The sequence below is a fragment of the Arachis hypogaea genome, chromosome 12 (assembly GCF_003086295.3).
Source record: "Arachis hypogaea cultivar Tifrunner chromosome 12, arahy.Tifrunner.gnm2.J5K5, whole genome shotgun sequence".
In the NCBI taxonomy this organism is placed as follows: domain Eukaryota; kingdom Viridiplantae; phylum Streptophyta; class Magnoliopsida; order Fabales; family Fabaceae; genus Arachis; species Arachis hypogaea.
Genome location: NC_092047.1, coordinates 72606563 through 72627195, shown reverse-complemented (window position 1 = coordinate 72627195; position 20633 = coordinate 72606563). Strand labels below are relative to the sequence as shown.

The 20633-nt window shown below is 35.6% G+C and overlaps 2 protein-coding genes across 2 annotated transcripts; both read right to left on the bottom strand.

Moving 5' to 3' along the window:
* Positions 1 to 921: 921 nt before the first annotated feature.
* Positions 922 to 4034, bottom strand: LOC112727522 (subtilisin-like protease SBT3.4). The gene is made up of 3 exons (XM_025777298.2): positions 3491 to 4034; positions 3246 to 3343; positions 922 to 1230 (listed from the first exon to the last, which is right to left on the bottom strand). The coding sequence occupies exons 1-3, from the start codon at positions 3745 to 3747 to the stop codon at positions 1157 to 1159; spliced, it is 429 nt and encodes a 142-aa protein (XP_025633083.1). The 5' UTR covers positions 3748 to 4034; the 3' UTR covers positions 922 to 1156.
* A 5356-nt stretch (positions 4035 to 9390) lies between these two features.
* On the bottom strand, positions 9391 to 18422 carry LOC112727521 (uncharacterized). Its single transcript, XM_025777297.2, has 9 exons — positions 18011 to 18422; positions 17739 to 17869; positions 15331 to 15538; positions 14063 to 14585; positions 13732 to 13983; positions 13449 to 13640; positions 13295 to 13369; positions 10745 to 13192; positions 9391 to 10007 (listed from the first exon to the last, which is right to left on the bottom strand). The coding sequence occupies exons 1-9, from the start codon at positions 18208 to 18210 to the stop codon at positions 9708 to 9710; spliced, it is 4329 nt and encodes a 1442-aa protein (XP_025633082.1). The 5' UTR covers positions 18211 to 18422; the 3' UTR covers positions 9391 to 9707.
* Positions 18423 to 20633: the final 2211 nt, after the last annotated feature.

Below are 20633 nucleotides of genomic sequence, written 5' to 3'. Positions count from 1 at the left end.
CAGTTATATCATGGAAGTCCACGAAACAGACGATAGCAGCAACCTCCTCTAATCATGCCGAAATATTAGCGATACATGAAGCAAGTCGCGAGTGTTTTTTGCTCAGGAGTTTTATCCAATATATCCTGTCATCATGTGGACTTATTGATCATAAGATAGCTCCTACTGTCCTGCTTGAAGATAATACAGCATGCATTGCTCAACTTAAAGGCAGATACATCAAAAGCGATAGAACAAAGCGTATTTCTCCCAAATTCTTCTTCACTCATGATCTTCAAAATCAAGGGACAATTGATTTCAATCAGATCCGCTAAAATAAAAATCTGGCAAATTTATTCACAAAGTCACTTCCAAAATCCTCCTTTGAAAGATTGGTACAAGAGATTGGGATGCGCCAATTTCGAGACATTAAATGATGTCGACAAGAAGAGACTGTACTCTTTTTTCCTTAGTCAGGTTTTTTCTCATTGGATTTTTCTTGACAAGGTTTTTAATAAGGTAGTCCCCATCACAGAGGATATTGTACTCTTTTTCCTTCACTAAAGTTTTTTTCTCATTGGATTTTTCTTTAGTAAGGTTTTATCGAGACAATGATCCTAAATGGACATTTAAAGGGGAATGTTATGATAAGAACGTATTGAATGCCCATTTATAAAATTGGGCGGCTAATCTTTCCTATGCTGAAGGAATAACTTTTCAAGGCAAGTTTAAGATTAATGAAAGTTGAAATCAAAAGCTTGTCATCTGTATAAATAGTAGAAGCAATGATTAAAACAACATAGCAATAACAATCAATAACAATATTCTCTCTCTTTTATACTCTTCTCTCTTTACATACGATACTACTTATATTAGTAGATATATATAAATTATCTTTATTATATTGAGTTAATTATATTGGCTAATATTAATACTAGAGTCTTTTATTTATTATTTTATCTTCTTTATTTATTTATTTCACAACATAACAAAGGTAGAATTGATCACGAATTTGAGTACTTTGATCTCCTAGCCAATTGGTTTGAGCTTATATATGTAATAATATATAATGGATATTCTGAACCCACATATTTCATATTTGTCATAATCGGTTTAGGAACAGGCACATGTTTTGGAGAACCATATAGAAATTGCTTATCCTCAACTCTACTCTACTCTACTGCAGCCTATTTGGTCCTGAATGGAGTTGAAGTTTCCTGTCAGGGACAACCTGAAGAACACCGGGTTGCTCTGCAAAAGTAAGATAGAGATATGAAACATTAAAATGTGTACTACTAGAAGAAAAAGGGAAAAAAAGTAAGGGCAACAGATATAGTGTGACAACTTATGGTCAATCAAAAATAATTATTTGCAAAGATATAGATAGATTGTAAAAAGAAAACGTCCTATAAGAAAATTAGAAAATAACTAGACTTGCTAACGTTGAGATGTAATATGAGGTTCTCATTTGAAATACTTAATGACTGAAAATAAGAACACATGTTCCAACATTCAGTTTTGCGTTATAATTGAAAATAGTTGAGAATAAGTCTCTACGAGAAGCTACCATTTTAATATCAACAAGAAACTGAAACCATATTTATTTTAGATTTTAATTACTTAAAAACGACAAAATATGCAAAATTGATTTTCTTTTTTCAGTTAAAAAGATTTAATGGTAAAATAATCTAAAACAAACACACTCTTAATTTTAAAAACAGTCACTCGAGTAATTGTCTGTATCCTAAAATATTGCAAAAAGAAGTTCATTGGAGACACATATTCAATTATTCACAATGCAGAATCTAATAAACCCATATTCAATTATTCACAATACAAAACCCTGTGATTTCTGGTGCGATTCATTCATCACATTCTTTAGATTCCTATAATTGCAATGGAACAGCACTCAGCAGGGTGGGGGAAGCCTTAAAAATATCTTTTGATGCAAACAAAAGGATAGAGCTTGGCAAGTGGAAGTGCCTCAAATAGGGTAACTTATTTGGAGCAAGAGTGACAAACAAACAATAAAAAGGGAAGAAGAAGAAAAATCAGGTATAACAATGCAGTTCTTGTTCGACTAATTCTATCAGGTAATAAACTATATCCACTTAAAATCAGTGGTTAGAAGAACATCTTAAAGGTGTTTCCTATGTTCAACATTCGACATATATATATATATATATATATATATATATATATATATATATATATATATATATATATATATTGAGATCAAAACATTGATTGACCATGATGGAACAATATGAAAAACATGATAGGTGAGAGTGTAAAGCTGAAATAGAGAGCACCCAACCAGCTACCAAACTCTAAGAAAGAAAGCCGGTACCTTCCTTCAATTTTTGTTGATCCTAAAAGGAAAGGATTCTTGGCTAGACTGATTCTTAAATCTTACGGGTGCTGGTTCCTAATATCTAATACTTAACCTAACTAATAATAATGGGTATCACTCATAAAACTAACTCTAACCAACTTTATCCTAATACAGAATTCATAGTACCCCCTAGACTAATAGGAACTTGCATTACAAGAGCATTTTATCATTTCATCATATTTAATACTAGCGAAGATAATCTTTCATCCAATGGTTTGTAATGCTTATTTTGTTTTCTTGAAAAGCTTACTATCAAACATGTATTCCAGTTGCTTATAAAGCTGTCTAGTGTATTATGGTTGTATTAATTGTTGAGTAATCGCAGTTAGGGAAGAAAAAGTGAACCAGTTATCCTAGAATAAACAAATACCACAACCGCTCAAACTAGTCCAACAATAAACCACTCTCCCATTAGAGGAAACAGATTATTTAGCCAGAGAATACCTTTTCAGTGGTACATTTCCATCATTTGTTAAGATTATCTAATACTCTTGTGGAATCTTAACTAGTTCAAAACCTATATATGACAAGCTCAATCCAAATGTTCAGAGATAAAAACACTCACTCTCATCTATCAGGAAACATGCCAAAAGCCACCGCAAATCAAAACCCTAAATAAACAGAACATGAAATTGATAGCGCAAATTACCCATAGTTCACAGGTGACCCATAACACATCAGAAAATTTCAACGGGAGGAAAAATCACAGACCAGATGAGGTCCAAAACAAATAAAAAGGGGTGGGGTTTTGCTTCCAATGCATTCGAAGTCTTGAAATTTCAAAACTACTATGATTCCTTCTTACAAACTTTCCACTCTCAAAACATTCCCCTAAACCCTAAAAAATTATTATTTGAAATAAGAAACTCACTTGAAATTTCAGCAACCTGCTCTGGAGTAAGCTTAGCAGAGAACCCACTAGCTGCGGACTTGTAACTGTACACCAAAGCTTCCTTCGCAGCATCCTCACTACAGTCAACAACCCAGTTTCACCCAAAAATAAAATTATTAAAAAAATACTTTAATTTCGCTCAATTTTCTCAAAAAAAAAAAAAAAAAAAAAAAAAAAAAAAAAAAAACGAAAAGAAAAGGTAAGAGAATGAATGAATGAGGCACCTTCCAAGGACAGCAGATAGGGTTCTGATGTGGTAAGCCTCAGGCTCCTCGTCGTGGGGCTTCTCAGTGTACACAATTTGAACCGAAGCCGCCGGAGCAGAAGAGAGAGCCTCAGAGTCGAGGGTTTTGGCAGCGGAATCCGACATGGCGATGCAATTCAAAGGGAACAATGCCAAGAAAACAAGGAAAAATGATCGAGATTGAGAGGCCTTTGGCTTGGGCTTTGGATTGGGATTGAGGGGTGTGACTGTGATCATATGCTTTGATTGTCGTCTTTCTTATATAACAAGGTCGTGTACGCGGACACGGCTTGACGGGGTAGGAATATATATTTGTTGGTTTTTTAAGTTGGTAGTTTCATTTGCTTACCAAAGAAGTCACCATTTTGGCGTTGCAAACAATTAATGGGAATTCAGCGTTTTGTTTTGGAGTCAGTTATCCGGGCACGGATTCGTACACGGAACATGTTTGTGTCGCGGAAATGCCAAAAATTTATTTGGCTCATATGAGTCAGGCCGTGTAAAATTAGAATGTTTATGTTGACGGGTCTTTTTCGTAATTGCATGAAAAATAGAAGGGTCATTTTTTTATTTTTTAAATTATAGTTTATATCTGTTCACTTTTGATTAACCAATTTGATTAACTCTACTCAGTAACTGACCATAGAGTTTGTAAACGGACGTCCTCCAGCTCCATATTTGAACACAATGGTAATGACCTTCATTTTTGGCGGTCTTCGATAGTTGACGCATCCTATAATTCCAGTCAATTTGCGACTCGAACGTTTGATGGCATCGTCGTCTCGGTCAATAGAAAGAAGGTATCGACTGTATTATCACTCTACATTTGATTTTAAATATCTCCTTTTGTTTTCTCAAATTTTGTCAACTTTGTTTAAGGATATCCCTGTGTGCGTGTGTTTCGATGAATTATCGTATTGTTGTTATTTGGCAAAACTGTATGACAGAATAAACCTTGGAGTTAGACCAGTCGAGGACAAAGGCTTTGTAGGGATGGAGTCGGACAGGTATGAGTTACATAAAGATGAAACAGAACACGACCATCTTGGAGAGGCCGATGGCGACACTGGGGATGGGGTTGAATTGGAAAACAATTTGGACGCTGTCGGAGGAATGTATGACGACTTATACATTGTTGATTTTGGCGAATTGCTAGGTTCGATTGATTTTGTGAACTTGAGTAGGGAGAAAGTTTGCCGGTTTAATTTTGCAGATGTTGACATTGCGTTTGATTTCTACCAGGCATATGCAAAACACCATGGATTTAGCGGGAGACGTTTCAGGAGCGAAAAATGTGGTGAAATAAGGATACAATAGGAACTTGTGTGCCATCGAGAAGGATTTAGATCGCTGAAGTTCTACTCAATTCCTAACCAGCAAAAGAGGCCAAGGGCTGAGACACGGTGTGGATGCCCTGCAAGGATGCAGGTTTGCATGGACGATGAATCAGAATATTGGTACGTTACATACTTTTCAGACGAGCATAACCACCCCGTTCTTGATTTGCTTTTTTCTTCCATGTTCCCAAGCCATCGGAGGATGAGCGAAGCGGACATTGAGTAAACATAAATCCATTTATCTACCTATTAATATATAATAAGAATATAGTAGGTGGTTCTTTGTTTGACAAGTGCTAGGCTTATTTGGTTGACAAGTTGTGCAGACAAAACAAGAGTCCAAATGCTATTTCAGATATTTGTGAGGGGTGAAAATGTACTACACCTTATCCTTATTATTTTAACATTAACTCAAAAATAATGCTATAAATAGTTGTAAGAGCCTACCACATTTTATATTTGTCACTAGCACACTTTGTTTAAAAAGAGTTGATTGAGTTTAGTGCAATCTTTCTCCTTTTGATATCACAATTTGAAAACAAAATGTGAGTGTTATCTTTCCCTTTTGAGTGCACAAATTTAAATTCAGGTTTAAAAATCAATTCTTTGCTTGATTTTCTCTATCTCTCTCTTTCTCTTCTTTCTTTCTCACGCTCTCTCTCTGATTGAGTAAACACAAATGGAGTGGTAGTTCAAAATACAAGCATATCACCAATGAGGAAGAAGAAGCAAGGAGCTTGCTGCTAATGCAAGCAGTAACTGGCAGAGAAGATAGAGAGTGGTTATGGCGGTAGAGGCTCTGAATCTTTTTCCGGAGAGTAGCAGAGATAAAGAACAATAAGTCAGACGTGACGGTGGCTGTTGATGCAGCAGTGAGGAGAAAGAACAATGGCAGCAATAAGTGTTGTTTTGCCGTCAGTGAAGAAAGAGCAGCTGGCAGGAAGTTGACTATACCGGTGAGAAGAACAAAGAGCTTTGAGATCCTACAGTTAGCGGTGAGCTCTGACATCTCATTTTACTCCTGATTTCGGTTCTAAATTTCGGTTCTATGTAGTTTGGAGTTTAGATTAATCAACTTCTTTTACCCTCCTTTTTTCACTATGCCTTATTTCTTCATTTTGATTCAATAAGTTTTTTAGGGCGGTTTAAATTAACATTGTGATCAGAATTTCAATCAAGGAGTGGAGTTCATGCTTCTAATATTTTTTAATGTAATGGTAGTGTATGGGCTAACCTAGCTGAACATGCATTAGCCTCTCTAGCATCGCTGATATTGGGATCTCCTTCCTTGATATCCAATTTACTCATGAAGTGTTTCTTGTTCCATCAAACTTATCTGATTCATGGCTGCTTGTCTTTGTTGTCATGAGGGAGAACAATAAGGTATGGCAAGATCTTTTTACTAATTCTTTTTTAAATAAATAATCTTTTGTTTGTATTTGTATTTGTATGTTCACATTTCCCATCCAAAAAATAAATGAGAGAGAAGACAAAAATTTAATCAATGAGAAAAGAATATGACAGATAGAGGTACAATTCTCAGTAGGGAGGAATAGATGATGCAGGCAGAGGAGAAGACTTCCTCTGATGACGTCAGCCAACTGAATTGCTCTACAACATCCATAGGTCCGTGAGTATTATCGTCGGTTAGGAATTTCACACAAATAATTCTGTTGATAGTATAGTTCCCAACCAACAAATAATACTCAATCAAAGTTTAGAGTTTTGGTTGTCACAAGTCTAACCTAATAAAAGTAACCGAGAGTATTAGTTCCGGGTCGTCTTCTCAAGGAATTGCAGTGAGGTATGCATATTATTGGTTATGGTATCCAAGGGGTTGGGTTGGTAAAAAGGGGCAAGAAAATAGATTCAAGTAAATAAAGCAAATAAACAAATAAAGCAAGTAATAAAGAGAGACATTCATGGCAAGGATTGAGAATATAGGCTTTCTATCCTTGTCATTAATTATCATGCAATGATTAACAAGAATTTATCCTATTTAGTCAATTCCAACAATGGAAGAAGGTACAATATTATCTTCACACGAGAGAAAGTCAAATAAGACTAGTTAATCTCAATCCAAAAGTCATAATCAACTCACTAATTGAATTAGCAAGAGATTAGAGTCAATGGAAACAATACTAGCTAACAACTCTAGATCACCAACATAAGTTGCGTATTAATGACTCAATATCACCTAATTTCTCGTTCCAAGCCAAGAATGCACAAAATCTACTCTAAAATCTAACCAAGCATTTTCTCAAACACTTGAAAGACACAAAAGGAAAGCATAATAAAATTGCAAGGAATGATAAAATCTACAACTACCAATTGCAAGAAAATAGTAACACAAACTCAATTAAACATCAAAGAGATATAAAACATAAATTGCATTAATAGAAATTAAAATCAACAAAGTGTCATAAACATAAAATCGCGTGGCTTGCAAATCTCTTCTCACGCGTACGCGTGGGTGACGCGTGCGCATGGGTGACGCATGCGCGTGGCCTTCAATTCTCCAAATGCTCATTTCTTCATGAATTCTCCATCTTTCATGCTTTTCTCTTCACTTCTTCCATCCAATACTTGCCTTATGAATCTAAAATCACTCAACAAACATATCAAGGCATCGAATGTAATTAAGGTGAATTAAATTTAGCTATTTTAAGGCCTAAAAAGCATGTTTTTATACTTAAGCACAAATTTAGGGAGAATTACAAAACCATATTATTTCATTGAATAAATGTGAGATAAGTTGATAAAATCTCCCAAATTAAGCACAAGATAAACCACAAAATTAGAGTTTATCAGTCCGAACATGGCTTAATCTTGCAGCTTCTACACGCAATCTAAAGCGCCAGGAATAAAATGCTGGTTGACGATGAGGAATCGACGCCGGAGATGGTGATGCAAAGCGCAACGATGGGGCACACAGAGTATGGAGCAGCGACGATCCAATCCCCCACTATTCTAAATCGGACAACTTTTCCCCGGAACGACCAAGTCGTGCACTGGCTCCCTCTGTCCCCAAATGTCTTCAAGCTTAAGCACAGTCAAATGGGTTTGGTTTTTATGCTCAATGTTTTGCACTAATCTTTTGATGTTTCTGGTGTATAGGAATGACTTGTTAAAGATTTTGTACCTTTCTAGAAACACTGATGTGAGGTGTAATCTATGATGTAAGTTACCATTTTTGAATAGCGCAACTTTGAAGTTTCAGAGGCAACTGCTACTAATGAGGTGTTTGCAAATTCCTTTAGTTTATGGCTAAATGCTTATTTGCGTGTATGCTTATTTGCTTTTATGTGTGTAAGCCTTTTAAGCATCCGTGCTGAATTTTCCTTTTGTTTTCTTACTTGTATCAATCATTCTACTTTCTCATATATAATTTGCTTTGGTTTGATGATTTGCATATCTTGATGACATCCTTTTATGTTTAGAATTCTAAATTGTCAGCTCAAAAGGCAAGGAACATTAAAAGTACCAGATTGTTAACATAAAATGTTATACTAACATAAATTTCCACTCTTTAATTTTAGAGGTTTTCATTAATGTAAAAAAGCAAAGTTTCTTTTTGACATTTTGTTGGGGATAACATTACTTATTTGGCATCCCTTTGATGCTAAGGATTTTTTATTTTTATAAATTAAATAAATATAATAATTATCGAAATAAATAATTTAAAAAATATTTACTGAAATAAATATCCCTCTTTTATTTCGGTTTATAGTGTAAACGAGATACATGTATTTTTAAAAAAAAATTTGAAAATAATAAAAAATATTAATAATATCAATAATCCAAACTTTTAGCATGTAATTAATACATAAAAAGGTCGGTAGAAGAGATTAAAATAGATATGTTTGATTAATTAGTATTCGAAGGAGTACGTAAAAATGTTTAGATTAAATTATGATCTAATTGTTAGGAGAGGTTGTGGATATTAGGAGATAACGTAAGAGATAACCGTTTCAATTCTCTTCTTACTATCCCATCAACCTCTTCTAACAATTGGCAAACCGTTTCAATTCTCTTGTGTTTTCAGATTTAAATCAATCCAATTAAATCATAATTTAATCTAAAAATTTTTATATACTCTTTTTGAGTACTAATTGATCAAACATATCCATTTTAATCTCTTTTACAAACTTTTTTATGTACTAATTACATGCTAAAAATTTGGATTATTGATATTATTAATATTTTTTATTATTTTCAATTTTTTTTTAAAATACATGTATTTCGTTTACACTATACACGTGCCACGTTTACCTGTCTTTACAAAATTATCTCGTTTACACTCGTCGTTTACAGTGTAAACGAGATAAAAGAAAAATATTTATTTTGGTAAATATTTTTTAAATTATTTATTTTGGTAATTATTATATTTATTTAATTTATAAAAATAAAAAATCCTTGATGCTACACATGGTCTGACCAACGGTGTTCCTCTAACTAATATTCAGAGTGATTGAGATGCAGTCTTACATGATTTAGCCCTATATATATATCATAGCTTTACTCTTCCATATTTGAGAGGATATTTTATCCCAATTTAGTTTTTATACTTTTATACATGTCAAAAGTTTTCTCTTCTTTTCTAACATAAAAAAGTGCTCTCTTCATTCTTGTGATGGTAATGTGTCTTTGTGAGGAAATTCTTTACAGTCAATGCAAGTCTTGGTTTATCTAAGTGGTCAACTAAATCTCCAATCAATTAGACGGAACTGAGTTCAAGACTTGCATCCTCCAAGTTAACCACATTTTTCCCACAAATATTAAGACAATCAACGAGAGATGGAAAACTATTCACTTTTGTTCTGAGGCAACCAAGACAAAATTGGCAGGTTGAATACCTCATTATGACATCCACAAGCTGTACATGGCATGCAGTTGGGTCATGTCCGTACCCTTGAGGGACATCTTATACAGTTCCCTGATCTTTCCTCCATCTCCAAGTCTACCAGAGGATAGAGACGGTTGGCAGGGAGATTTGTTCGCACTTGATGATAGTACCATGGCTAACATTTTCTTCAAAACCATCTGCAACTGACTCCAGTATTTCGCATGCAGTTCAGGATAACCAGCACTGAAAGTGTCAGTGCTTGTCTCTGAAACATGGCGTCCTTCGAGCATGAGAACCAAAGCTGACTCAAGAACCTGGAACAAATTCTGAAAGTATCAGCAACTGATGGACAAAGAAACACTGAAAATCAGAACCACAAATGGACAATAGAATTCACCAGAAGTAAATAAATGTGACTAAGTCAAAATATGCTTAGTATTGCCCTTTGGCTTCTTTTACTGAAAAATGTTAAACAGCAACACAATATGTTTGTAGTGAGGCGCTATTTTAAAATCAATACTACAATTACCAAGTTTTACCAAATAGATAGAATGAGCTACATGAATTAGTCATGTAAGGCTATATAAATTTATTTTTTGTATAGCATAGTAGATAGTTTTTCACAAATAAATCACTATAAGAAATGCAACAGTGAGTAAATTCTAGGAATCTTCATTGTTCTAATTTTTTCTCAATATCCATACACCAGAGGAGCGATTCGAGTGTTATATTAATATTACACAGTATTATAGAACTTGAGAAAATATGCAGTTCACATTTTACAGTGGAACTCATCTAACATATCAGCATAATTCAGTACATGTCAGACAGTTTTTAACCAAGTTCTCATCAGGACATGTATAAACTGGAAGTGCGAAACATTCTCTGCATACTGTTCGGAGAAGACGCTAGGAATTGCTACTGATATACATAGAAGATAGAGCATACTTCCACATAAAAGATTGACATTTACTTAATCTGAACGGAATCCCAGGGAAAGAAATTATAACAAACATAATATAATATGCAAATATAAAGGGAAGGAAAATACCACACTGGAGCGTATTTGACTTGAAAGGCTTAATGAAAGAGACGACCTTTCCATGAGTATAGTAATATACATGTTAGGATGGGTTTTAGGGCCATAAAAGTCCATTGCTTTTTGCCAGTTCCTGTCTGCCAGAGATGAATACTGCTTGACTCGATGGTCAGTGCTATTTTCACCTTTTGTTGAAAGGCTTTTCTTATTGCCAGCGTTCATAAATTTCAAACAACAATCCCTCTGATAGCAACCTAACTGGAAGTAAGCATATGCAGCCTCCTGTTTGCGTAGTTCACCTAGAGACTCGTACACAGATAATGCTTCCCTAATGGCCTCATTAGCTGAAATCTCATGCTTTCTCAATTCTTTCCTTCTTCGATCATGGGAATTCCTATGCCTTACACAGGTATCCTCCAGTGATCCATTCTCATACAGTTCAGCTGTACTATTTTCTCTTGCCAAAAGCATGCCAAGCCGCAGATAAGTATGAGCATACTGTGTATGTACCTCCTTCCTCAAGCTGCTTGTCACAGCATCATCATCCTCATTTACAGCATTTAGTTCTAGCCTTGCTGCCCCATAATATCTAATAGATTCTTTATATTCTAGTTTTGCAGTTTCCAGAGCATGACTGTATGCATTATGAAAGATGTTCTGTAATTTGAGATTCTCAATTTTTGATACCATCTCCTCAGCTAAAGCTCGTCGGCCATGACCCAAATTACAGTTTATCAATATTATATTGGTGTGATCTGAAACTTCTCTGAATGCAACTATAGCATCTACAAAGGCCAGTTCAGCCTTGTTCAACTCTTTATTTTCTATTCTAATTCTCCCCAATTCATTACAAACCCACCCTTTCTTTTTAACCAGTGATTCTAACTCAGATAAACTGGATGGAAGTTTAAGCAATGCTTTTCTAGCTTCTTCATAGCATTTTAAAGCAGCTAATAGATTGTGCTCAACATCTCCAAGTACAGGTCTACTTAGATAATCAAAGATACCACCATTTTTAACTATACCTGTTACCTTTGAACTTAATTCAGTTTGTGATAGAGCACTGGAACCGGAATTGTCGGGCTCTGAAGATCCCTCATGTTTTCTGGAGTTCATAGCTGCTAAGGATTCAACTTCAATCGCGCTACCATCAAGAGTATCTATCAAGTTTCCACCATAATTACTGTGCTCAAAATGTTCAAAATCTTTCTGATTCTCATTAAGAATGAGCTCATCTCCAGGATCTTTTGGATGCAAATAATTGGTATTTTTAGTAAACCATCGTTTACCATGCTTTCTACCATAAGTCATCAGGCTCATATCTGCACTACTACTGCTTGCACTGCTTCCACTACTAGCTCTGTCGCTTTGGCAACTACAATTTACCAAGGAACATGATCTACAATTCTGGTTCAACTGCACCAGCTTCTTCTTCAGCCTTTTAACTTCCTTAGCAACCTCAGATGACATTTTCAATTCACTGTTTGCAGGCCTTCTCACATCTTGTACTGAAATTTCATTACTCTCTATCCTATGGAACTCGACATAAACATCTCCGACCAGCTCCCATGCCTTGGACCAGAAAAAGTAAGTAGAAGACTTTCTCTCAACAGTGAGATACCCATTAACAGTCTCATCTTTTACATCATTCAGCAATGTACGACTTTCATTTATATCATAACATTTTCTCTGCAAGGATGAGCTACTAACCATAGAAGAAATGAACTCCGTGTCCTCCAGATGTGAAGGCATTGATCCATAAACAGAACATGCTAACTGTATAACCTTTAAAGCTTGATGTAGTTGACCATCCTCCTTGTATGCTTCGGAAAGTGCTAAATAAGATTCTCCAAGCAAAAGAACAAGCTTCCACAACTTATGATCCAACTTGGATGTTGGTAGCCATTCTCGAATGTCACAAACCTCAATACAGTCAGCATCCCCACAAGCACAAACAGAAACATCAAAAGATGACGGTGACCTATCATGATCTTCATCAAACCGATCCATCACCTCTGGTTCGTTGCTGTGAAGCTGTCGCATCCATCTCAGAGACTTAATGGCCTGTGAAACATGATGTACTGCGGCTAACTTAGATGATATTGGATCAGCAACTGTCTGAACCACAGGTGTGGTAACTGGACATACTTCACATCCAGAAGAGCTGCTAGCATCTGGAGATGAGCTGGATAGAGACGTTCTGTGGTTGCTCAATTGTGCATCACCATCTACTGAGTCAGGTGTTTGTTCATGTTCATGGGATTTGTCATCGGCTAGGAGATAGAATACTTCTGGAGCAACTGACTCAGAATTAGTGTTTTCGGCATCCCAAGGTGACTCTTTGGCTTCAGTAAGAGTTAGTCCACATTCCACAGCTAGTGAGTCCGATGTTAGATTAAGCTCCTCATCATAATTTAAAATCAGCCTTGCAAACTGTTCATGAGCAATTGCTCGTACTGCCTGTTGAGCAACACATTTATTAGAAATGCAGTCATCAGAAAAATTTTGGAGTGCAAATGTAAAGTGCGGGAAGATATAAAACATGTTATTCCAGAAAGGTACCAGGTGGTCTGAGTCGTCAAGAAATTCCAAACACTTCCTAAAGAAGCTGACACATCTAGCCCTATTTTTAGCAGCCTGCAGAAAAAGAAACAATAACTTGCAATTAGCTGTTCGAGACCTCAAATAAACCTGGAGATAGGGTTAGTTTTCACACCATTGACAGTGAAAGCCTGTGAGCGATTCGATACAGGAGTGTTCCCAGTGAATACACTGCATCACTTCTACCTCTATTGATTAAAGATGGCAAGGAGCTTGAAGCATCATCACAATCATTAGATGAATGGTTTTTGGGAATAACAGAAAGATCAAAAAGCTGTATATCGTCTTCACCTGCACCTTTATAAAGCTGCAAAAATACTACTTCAAACTTGCCAGCACTACTAAGGGAAAAAAATTGTAAAATCAACGGATATTTTATCTTAATAAATAAAAAGTACCCAGTAAGCTCCAGGATCCTGTTTGCAATTTTCCTGAAGGAACCTCAAAACGGAAAGGCCATTTTGCTGGACAACATATGGATGAAATGCTGGCGTCCCATCCTCAGATATCCCTTTAAGTAAAAAAATATCATCTGTCTTCAGAAGCTCATATCCCTGAACAACACCATTACGATGATAACATATTGCCAGCTCAGGCACACTTGCCATAACATTGTCAAGCCAGGCTTCAAGCCATGTCAAAGGTGTGACCTATCAAAATCAAGTGAACATAATTAACAATCTTCCAAACATAAAGTATGATCAAAGAGTATTAGAAGAATGCTCTTACCTGTCTTGTGACATCCCACAAATGCAAGCTCACAGCAACATACTTTTCATTACTAAACAGAAGCAAATCACTTCCAAGGAGCATCCGAAAATTATGAAACTGCCAGAACAGGACCCTCAGAAAGCTATCATTACCAGCTTTTCTTTGTTTTTCAGACTCTTGCATTGTTGTTCTGGGTTTTTCACCAACATGTGACACTTTATTGGCAGGACTATGGTTCTTATTTCTCCTGTTATTCTTGCTTCCCCAAATGACATCCTGCTTAACATTTGAGTACTCAGAACAGCATTTGTATCCATCAGCTTGGACAACATCATTCTGTTCCACAATATGGGGTGTTTTGCTTCCAGGAAGAACTGAAGATTTTGATTTCTCCTCTTGTGAAACATGATGAGTTGGTGGACAATCGCAGGCCTCCATTCTGACTGAATGCATAGCAAAATTCAAGAATAGTGACTGATCCGCACATTTTGATTGATTGTTATGCCTCCTAATCAACTTTTCTCCTTCTTCAACATCTGGCCTGTACCTCATAAATATTGTCACATATAAATAAATCGAAGATTGAAATAATAAGCAGAAAGCAACCCCAAAAGAGAAAGATCTGCCAGCATGGGCGGGGTAAGGTAAAGGCAAATCAAGAAAATGCTGCTAACCTACACATCAACAATAATTAATATAGTAAAGAACTAGAAGCCCTTTTCAATTATTTGAATGACTCTTGTGAAGAAAACCTGACCTACAATTTGTAAATATTCTGGCACTTTTAAAGTAATTAAATGCAAGTATGAAATGCAGATGGTATCAAAAAGCAGATAATATTAATTAAAAAGCAGAACCCATTTCAACATTTTAAATGACACATACAAAGAAGATCATCTTTGAATTACCATATACAATATACTACACAACCCCTGATCATACAAGAAGGACTAGAATCAGGAGAACATGATTTAGCTGTCTACACATGTTCTTGTTTCTTTATTGACGAAAAGAAATTTTAATGAGAAAGAAAAGAAGACTTACAAGGTGTCCTTGCCTTCCCCTTAATGTTTAACCATAGATAGAGAATAAACATTTCAACTACTAATCTTTTCTATTTTTCAATGCAAAATCCAGTTCCTTTTTTTCTTTAAAAGACAAATAAGGATTAAAAAGAAAAAGAAAATCATTTTTCCTAAGTAAAAGTGCATCACATGGGACTAGTTTAGATAAGGTGAAAATGAGGCACGGAAAGAAAATGAGTAAACAGTCGATCAAATACACACCCAGTATTTAAAACAAGAGTCTGGCCAATTCGATGAACAGCAATTGACAATCGAGCCTTGGAATATGGCATTTTAAATATCTGCTTCAAAATGTCTGCTGGAGCAATTACATCAATCTCATCCCCATAATCAGCCAAGCCAGATACTGCGAGGGCCTCACATTTTCTTGTAAAATTTGAAGCAACAGCATTGCCCTCCCAAGGGAAGTCTGTTTCAAACAATATGAGATGTTAAAAGAAACTGATAGGTTTCGAAATTAAGTATAAATATCAGATAAGAACTGGACGCAAATGTAGTTTAGGTAGATATTTTGTATTATGTTGTACACAACACAAGTATTTACATGCAATAATACATATTTTTCTGGCACTAGGGTTATTTTGTGGCAGCTGCATAACAGACTTTTAACCAACTTCTATGCTTGTTCAGTTGAAAGAAGAACAGAGTATAATGTAAACATCTTCTAGCAAAACCATGTCCTACACAAATCAGAGGATAAAGCAATATTTATCTCATTCTAAATTTAGAAGACTCCAACCATATGAGAGCTCGTGCACTAGGCTGCCTTCTCTCTTTGCTCTGTTTCCTTTGCTCTTATATTTTACTCAGATTTCTCACAAGACCAGGATATGCTTTGGTACTTGGAATGTAGGAACATTAGTGCCATTGCATCCTACCATATATCATGTAATATATATGAACTTTCACATTAAGCAAATGGTTTCTATATAGTCGAGCAAAAATGGTATACACTTCTTACACCCTTGGATCAAGTCCAAACAGCGGTATCCAGATAAATGTTAAGCTGTCCATTGATCCATTTAACAGATGGGATACTGTGGCAAAACCCTGACCCTTCTATTGATATAATACAAGAAACTGGCAATTTCAGCATTTAATAGTAAGAAAAATACAAAAAGAGAAATGCTAGGGGGCCATCAGAATTTATTGTTTTTGGCCATGACTTAGCCATCAAGTTAATTCCTTTAGTCTAATTTCTTTAGTCTAGTAATCCAACAACATACTTTATTTCATACTTTTAAACATTGATGGCTAACTGATGGCTAAAAACAATAAATTCTAATGGTCCTCTAGCATTCCTCATAGGAAAATGCATGAATAATCTCATATACAGAACTGTGAACTAACAGAACTCAATTCCAGACCTTATGCATAAACTGTATTTAGCAAAACCATATTACTTATGGTGTTTGCAGAACATCCATTCCAACTTTAACCAAGAACCTATGGTCCAATAACAAGGGCACAAGGAACCATCGAAAATCTAGATGAAAAACGAGTAAGTTGGATGGATGTGGATTGTTAATCCTATCATCACAATATGACTATGTTCATATTAACTAACAGATGCTAAACTAGATACCAATATTGTACAAAATAAAAAGCATTTTTCCCATTCAATTCTGTAGCCTTATCATTAATAATTTGAATCAAACAAATGCAGCAAGCAAATTCAATCAGGACACGAAGAAAATAGTGGAATTCAATAATAGCATTCTATCAGAAAAAGAACTAAATTTGAGTAAGATTACTTTTTCAATGAAGGGAGAACCTAAGAGAGAGGGAGAATGTTGGTAAACCTTGAAACAGTGCACTTCAATTAAACATATTGCTTACTTCTGGTCCAACTTGTACTCACAAGTCACTGTGTTGCTCACAGTTTCCTATTAGTGGATTCAACATTGTAGCAACAGTCAACAAAACTAAAATCTTCAGATAGTCCAGAGCTCCATGCTAGATCAAAGCATGTTCTTCTCACTATGCTTGAAGCAATCGTTACGACAAAGAAAATGCTGATCTTAGCACCACACTATGACCGCAATCACAAAGTTATATCCTCTTGAACTAATTTATATCCTTTTATTTTCAATGAAAGCTAATTCTCATTTTTGGCTACAACCAAGCCATTGGCAGCCTGGTTTTGGAACAAGGGACAAGACGGGACAAGACAATGAGACAGAGATACTAAAGATATAGACACTAGTGTTCTTCCAAGATGCACAAACAGTGTATTTCAGTCCCACTCTTTGCCTATGTCTAAGTGCTACCAAACATCTTTGTGTACCTTCGCACCTATGTATTTGTGTATCTAAGTCACTAACCAAACGGAGCCTGTAGCAAGCTTCCTCAAATAGTGGTAGATATCACTAAGCAAACGGGGTGCAAGACTAAGCTATCACTTTATTTAAAAATGAGAAGCAAATGAATTTCTACTCTGAACATCTACCGGATCCTTCCTCAAATAGTTGTAGCTAAACAGATGCATCTAATTTAAAACAAGCGAGGCATTAAAACTGCACAGATTTCCAGACAACAAAGTACTGAATGTGATATTAAACTAGACATTTACTCTAAAGAATTTCCTGAAGCAATGAACAGTTAGTCACCTCCTCCAGTAGCCTTGGACTGCACATAACCAACAGGAAGAACCTTGTCTGGGAAATCCGCAAGAAGAGGCGGCATATTCAGATCAGTCTCAGTTGGCAGCATCCGATACCGATATCGCGGAGCATTCACTCTGAATCAACAAAATCCCATCACAAAAAAAAAAAACATATCCAAATATAATAAGAATAAGAAGGAAAATTATTGTGTGTGTGTGTGTGTGTGTGAGAGAGAGAGAGAGAGAGAGAGGGAGGGAGGGAGGGAGAGAGAGTACGTTTGAGGAGTTGGGAGAAGAGGGGAATGGAAAGCATGGAAGGACTTGTCAGTTGGAACAGGGATTGAGCCGCAGAGGAACCCAACGGGCTTTGGAGTGGCGATTTCCAAGGTTCCTACACACAGAAGCTCGCGAGAATTTTCCGAGTTTGAAACTGATGATGACGACGACGACGACGAAGATGATGATAACTTCGCCATAGAAAGGGAAGTAATCGCTCTGAAACCAGCTATTATCTATGTACAATGAGAAAGGGTGAGGGGTGAAGACAAAAACCCTGGAAAGTTGAAACCAATATACTGGTGAATGGTGAGTCTTTGTACGGTTTTCTTGAGCTGGGAATTGTATAGAGTGCACTGTTTCAGTTTTAAAAGGCGACCACTTTGTCACCACTCACCATGTATACGTCTATAGGATTTTCGTCCTCTAAATTTGCTGAAATCGAATTATTCTTTCAAAAATTATATTTTTATTTTTCTTATTTTACTAATAATTTTTATATGGTTAATAATATAAAACATTAATCAAAATATTTGGGGGCTATACATCCAAATAATTTTTTATCCAAGTCCAATCAAGTAGGCTCAATACCAAAAACGCCAATCTCATTAATGTACGTGTATTACACGCGTGGAAACCATCCAAACGTTACCAATTCTTTCATGCTTCAATATAAAAAACCGTTTCTTCTTCACACTCGAAACTGCTATTAGAGAATTTTAAATCTCTCTCAAAATCTTTCAAACCTTGTTCGTATTCTTTGTTACTGCAGAATCGAGTAGAACTTTCTATACAAAGAAGAAAAAACAAAAAAAACAAGAACAGAGACTCAGCAAGATATGAGAAAAACTATTATTATTATGTTCATTTAATTTCTCGCAAATCTCGTGTTTCTCCTAGTTCGATTTAAAGTTTAGTGGATTGAGTTGATTCGTTTAGTAGATCGAGTTTCTCTGATTCCATTTTTTTCTCTCTAACTAGGGCATACAAATGAAAATGTGTTGTTAGTTTATTGGTTCTGATAAATAATTCAGTTCATCACTTAGTTTAAATGAGTTTATTTGCATGCATGAAATTTTTTCTTGCTGATTAAATATTTATCACCTTTTATTCAAATATGAATAAAATTCGGTTCATTGGGGAATTGAATTAGAATCACTTGATTCCGCTGTTAAGTGTTCACTTGAGTTCATTTACATGCAGAAATATTTTTCTTACTAATTGAATGTTTATCACGTTTTGTTCAAATATGAATTGAATTCGGTTCATTCTGTTCATTTGGAATTTGAGTTAGGTTTACTTGATTCTACTGTTAAGTGAAGTTCACCTATTAAGTATTGACAAATTGTCCTTATAGCAAAAATAAAAAAGATGACGGTCACAAAAAAGGAGAAGCCGCACTATAACGTAAGCATATACACATTAAATAAACTCTATTTTTGTATTATACATATATCATAACAAACTGTTTCAAATCTTTGCAGAAAACTCACGATCTGAGATGCCAAACAAAATCAATAGTTAGGGTGTTCAAAGAAATGACTGTAGAAAAGAAAAATATTGTGGAAAAAATGGGATTCAGTGTGCTGGCACATATCCCGGGAATGAACATCTCTCACAAGCTCTTGAGAAAATTGATTCGTTGCTATGATGCCTATCATGAATGCTTGGAGACTCTCTATGGCAGAATAAATATAACTCCTGCCAAGATAAGAGATGCGCTAGGCATCAACTTTGGCAGTATTATACTTTTCACATTTTACATTTGTATTTTTCTTTTTTTGATATTCGTTAAGTTATTTCGGTTCATTTCTTGCTTTATTTAGGTTCATTTGAATACAGAAAATGAAACTAAGCTTTTTTATTGATTTGTTTATATTAAAATATTGTAGGAGATTGTTTTCCTGAAAAAGTTAAGAACAAGAAACTGAGTGAGAAACAGAAGGAGATAATTGACAGCTTCAAAGGTGCTACTTTGGCATCTTTGACAAAATTTGTCATTGATATGAGTGTTGAAGGGGAAGAGAACTGGTTGAAATTTTTAAGAGGACTTTTGTCGTCTTTGTCCATAAGTATTTTTTGCTGCCGACGATAGTAAGTATGGTCTCCCCGATCCATAAGCCGCCTGCTGGTGCACGAAATTGTGTTCCATGTTCTTTGTACTTGTGTGAGATTAACAATATATAATTGTATTGAATCCTCATTATGGCTCTATGTGTGGACACAACTCCGTTCAACTAACCAGCAAGTGCACTGGGTCGTCCAAGTAATACCTTACGTGAGTAAGGGTCGAATCCCACGGAGATTGTTGGTATGAAGCAAGCTATAGTCACCTTGTAAATCTCAGTCAGGCAGATATAAAACAGTGATATGGTTTTCGAATAATGAATAAAAGAATAGGGATAGAGGTACTTATGTAAATCATTGGTAGGAATTTCAGATAAGCGAATGGAGATGCTTTTCGTTCCTCTGAACCTCTGCTTTCCTGCTATCTTCATCCAATCAGTCTTACTCCTTTCCATGGCTGGCTTTATGTGATACATCACCACTGTCAATGGCTACTTTCGGTCATCTCACGGGAAAATGATCCAATGCCCTGTCACGGCACGGCTAATCGTCTGGA

Coding starts and splice junctions, on each gene's coding strand:
- LOC112727522 (XM_025777298.2), bottom strand. CDS start 3,747: ATGATCACAGTCACACCCCTCAATCCCAATCCAAAGCCCAAGCCAAAG. Junction 3,344..3,490: donor CTATCTGCTGTCCTTGGAAG/GTGCCTCATTCA, acceptor TGTTGACTGTAG/TGAGGATGCTGCGAAGGAAG. Junction 1,231..3,245: donor GCAGGTTGCTGAAATTTCAA/GTGAGTTTCTTA, acceptor TTACTTTTGCAG/AGCAACCCGGTGTTCTTCAG.
- LOC112727521 (XM_025777297.2), bottom strand. CDS start 18,210: ATGGCGAAGTTATCATCATCTTCGTCGTCGTCGTCGTCATCATCAGTT. Junction 14,586..15,330: donor ACTCTTGTTTTAAATACTGG/GTGTGTATTTGA, acceptor TATGAGGTACAG/GCCAGATGTTGAAGAAGGAG. Junction 13,370..13,448: donor ACAGGCTTTCACTGTCAATG/GTGTGAAAACTA, acceptor CTTTTTCTGCAG/GCTGCTAAAAATAGGGCTAG.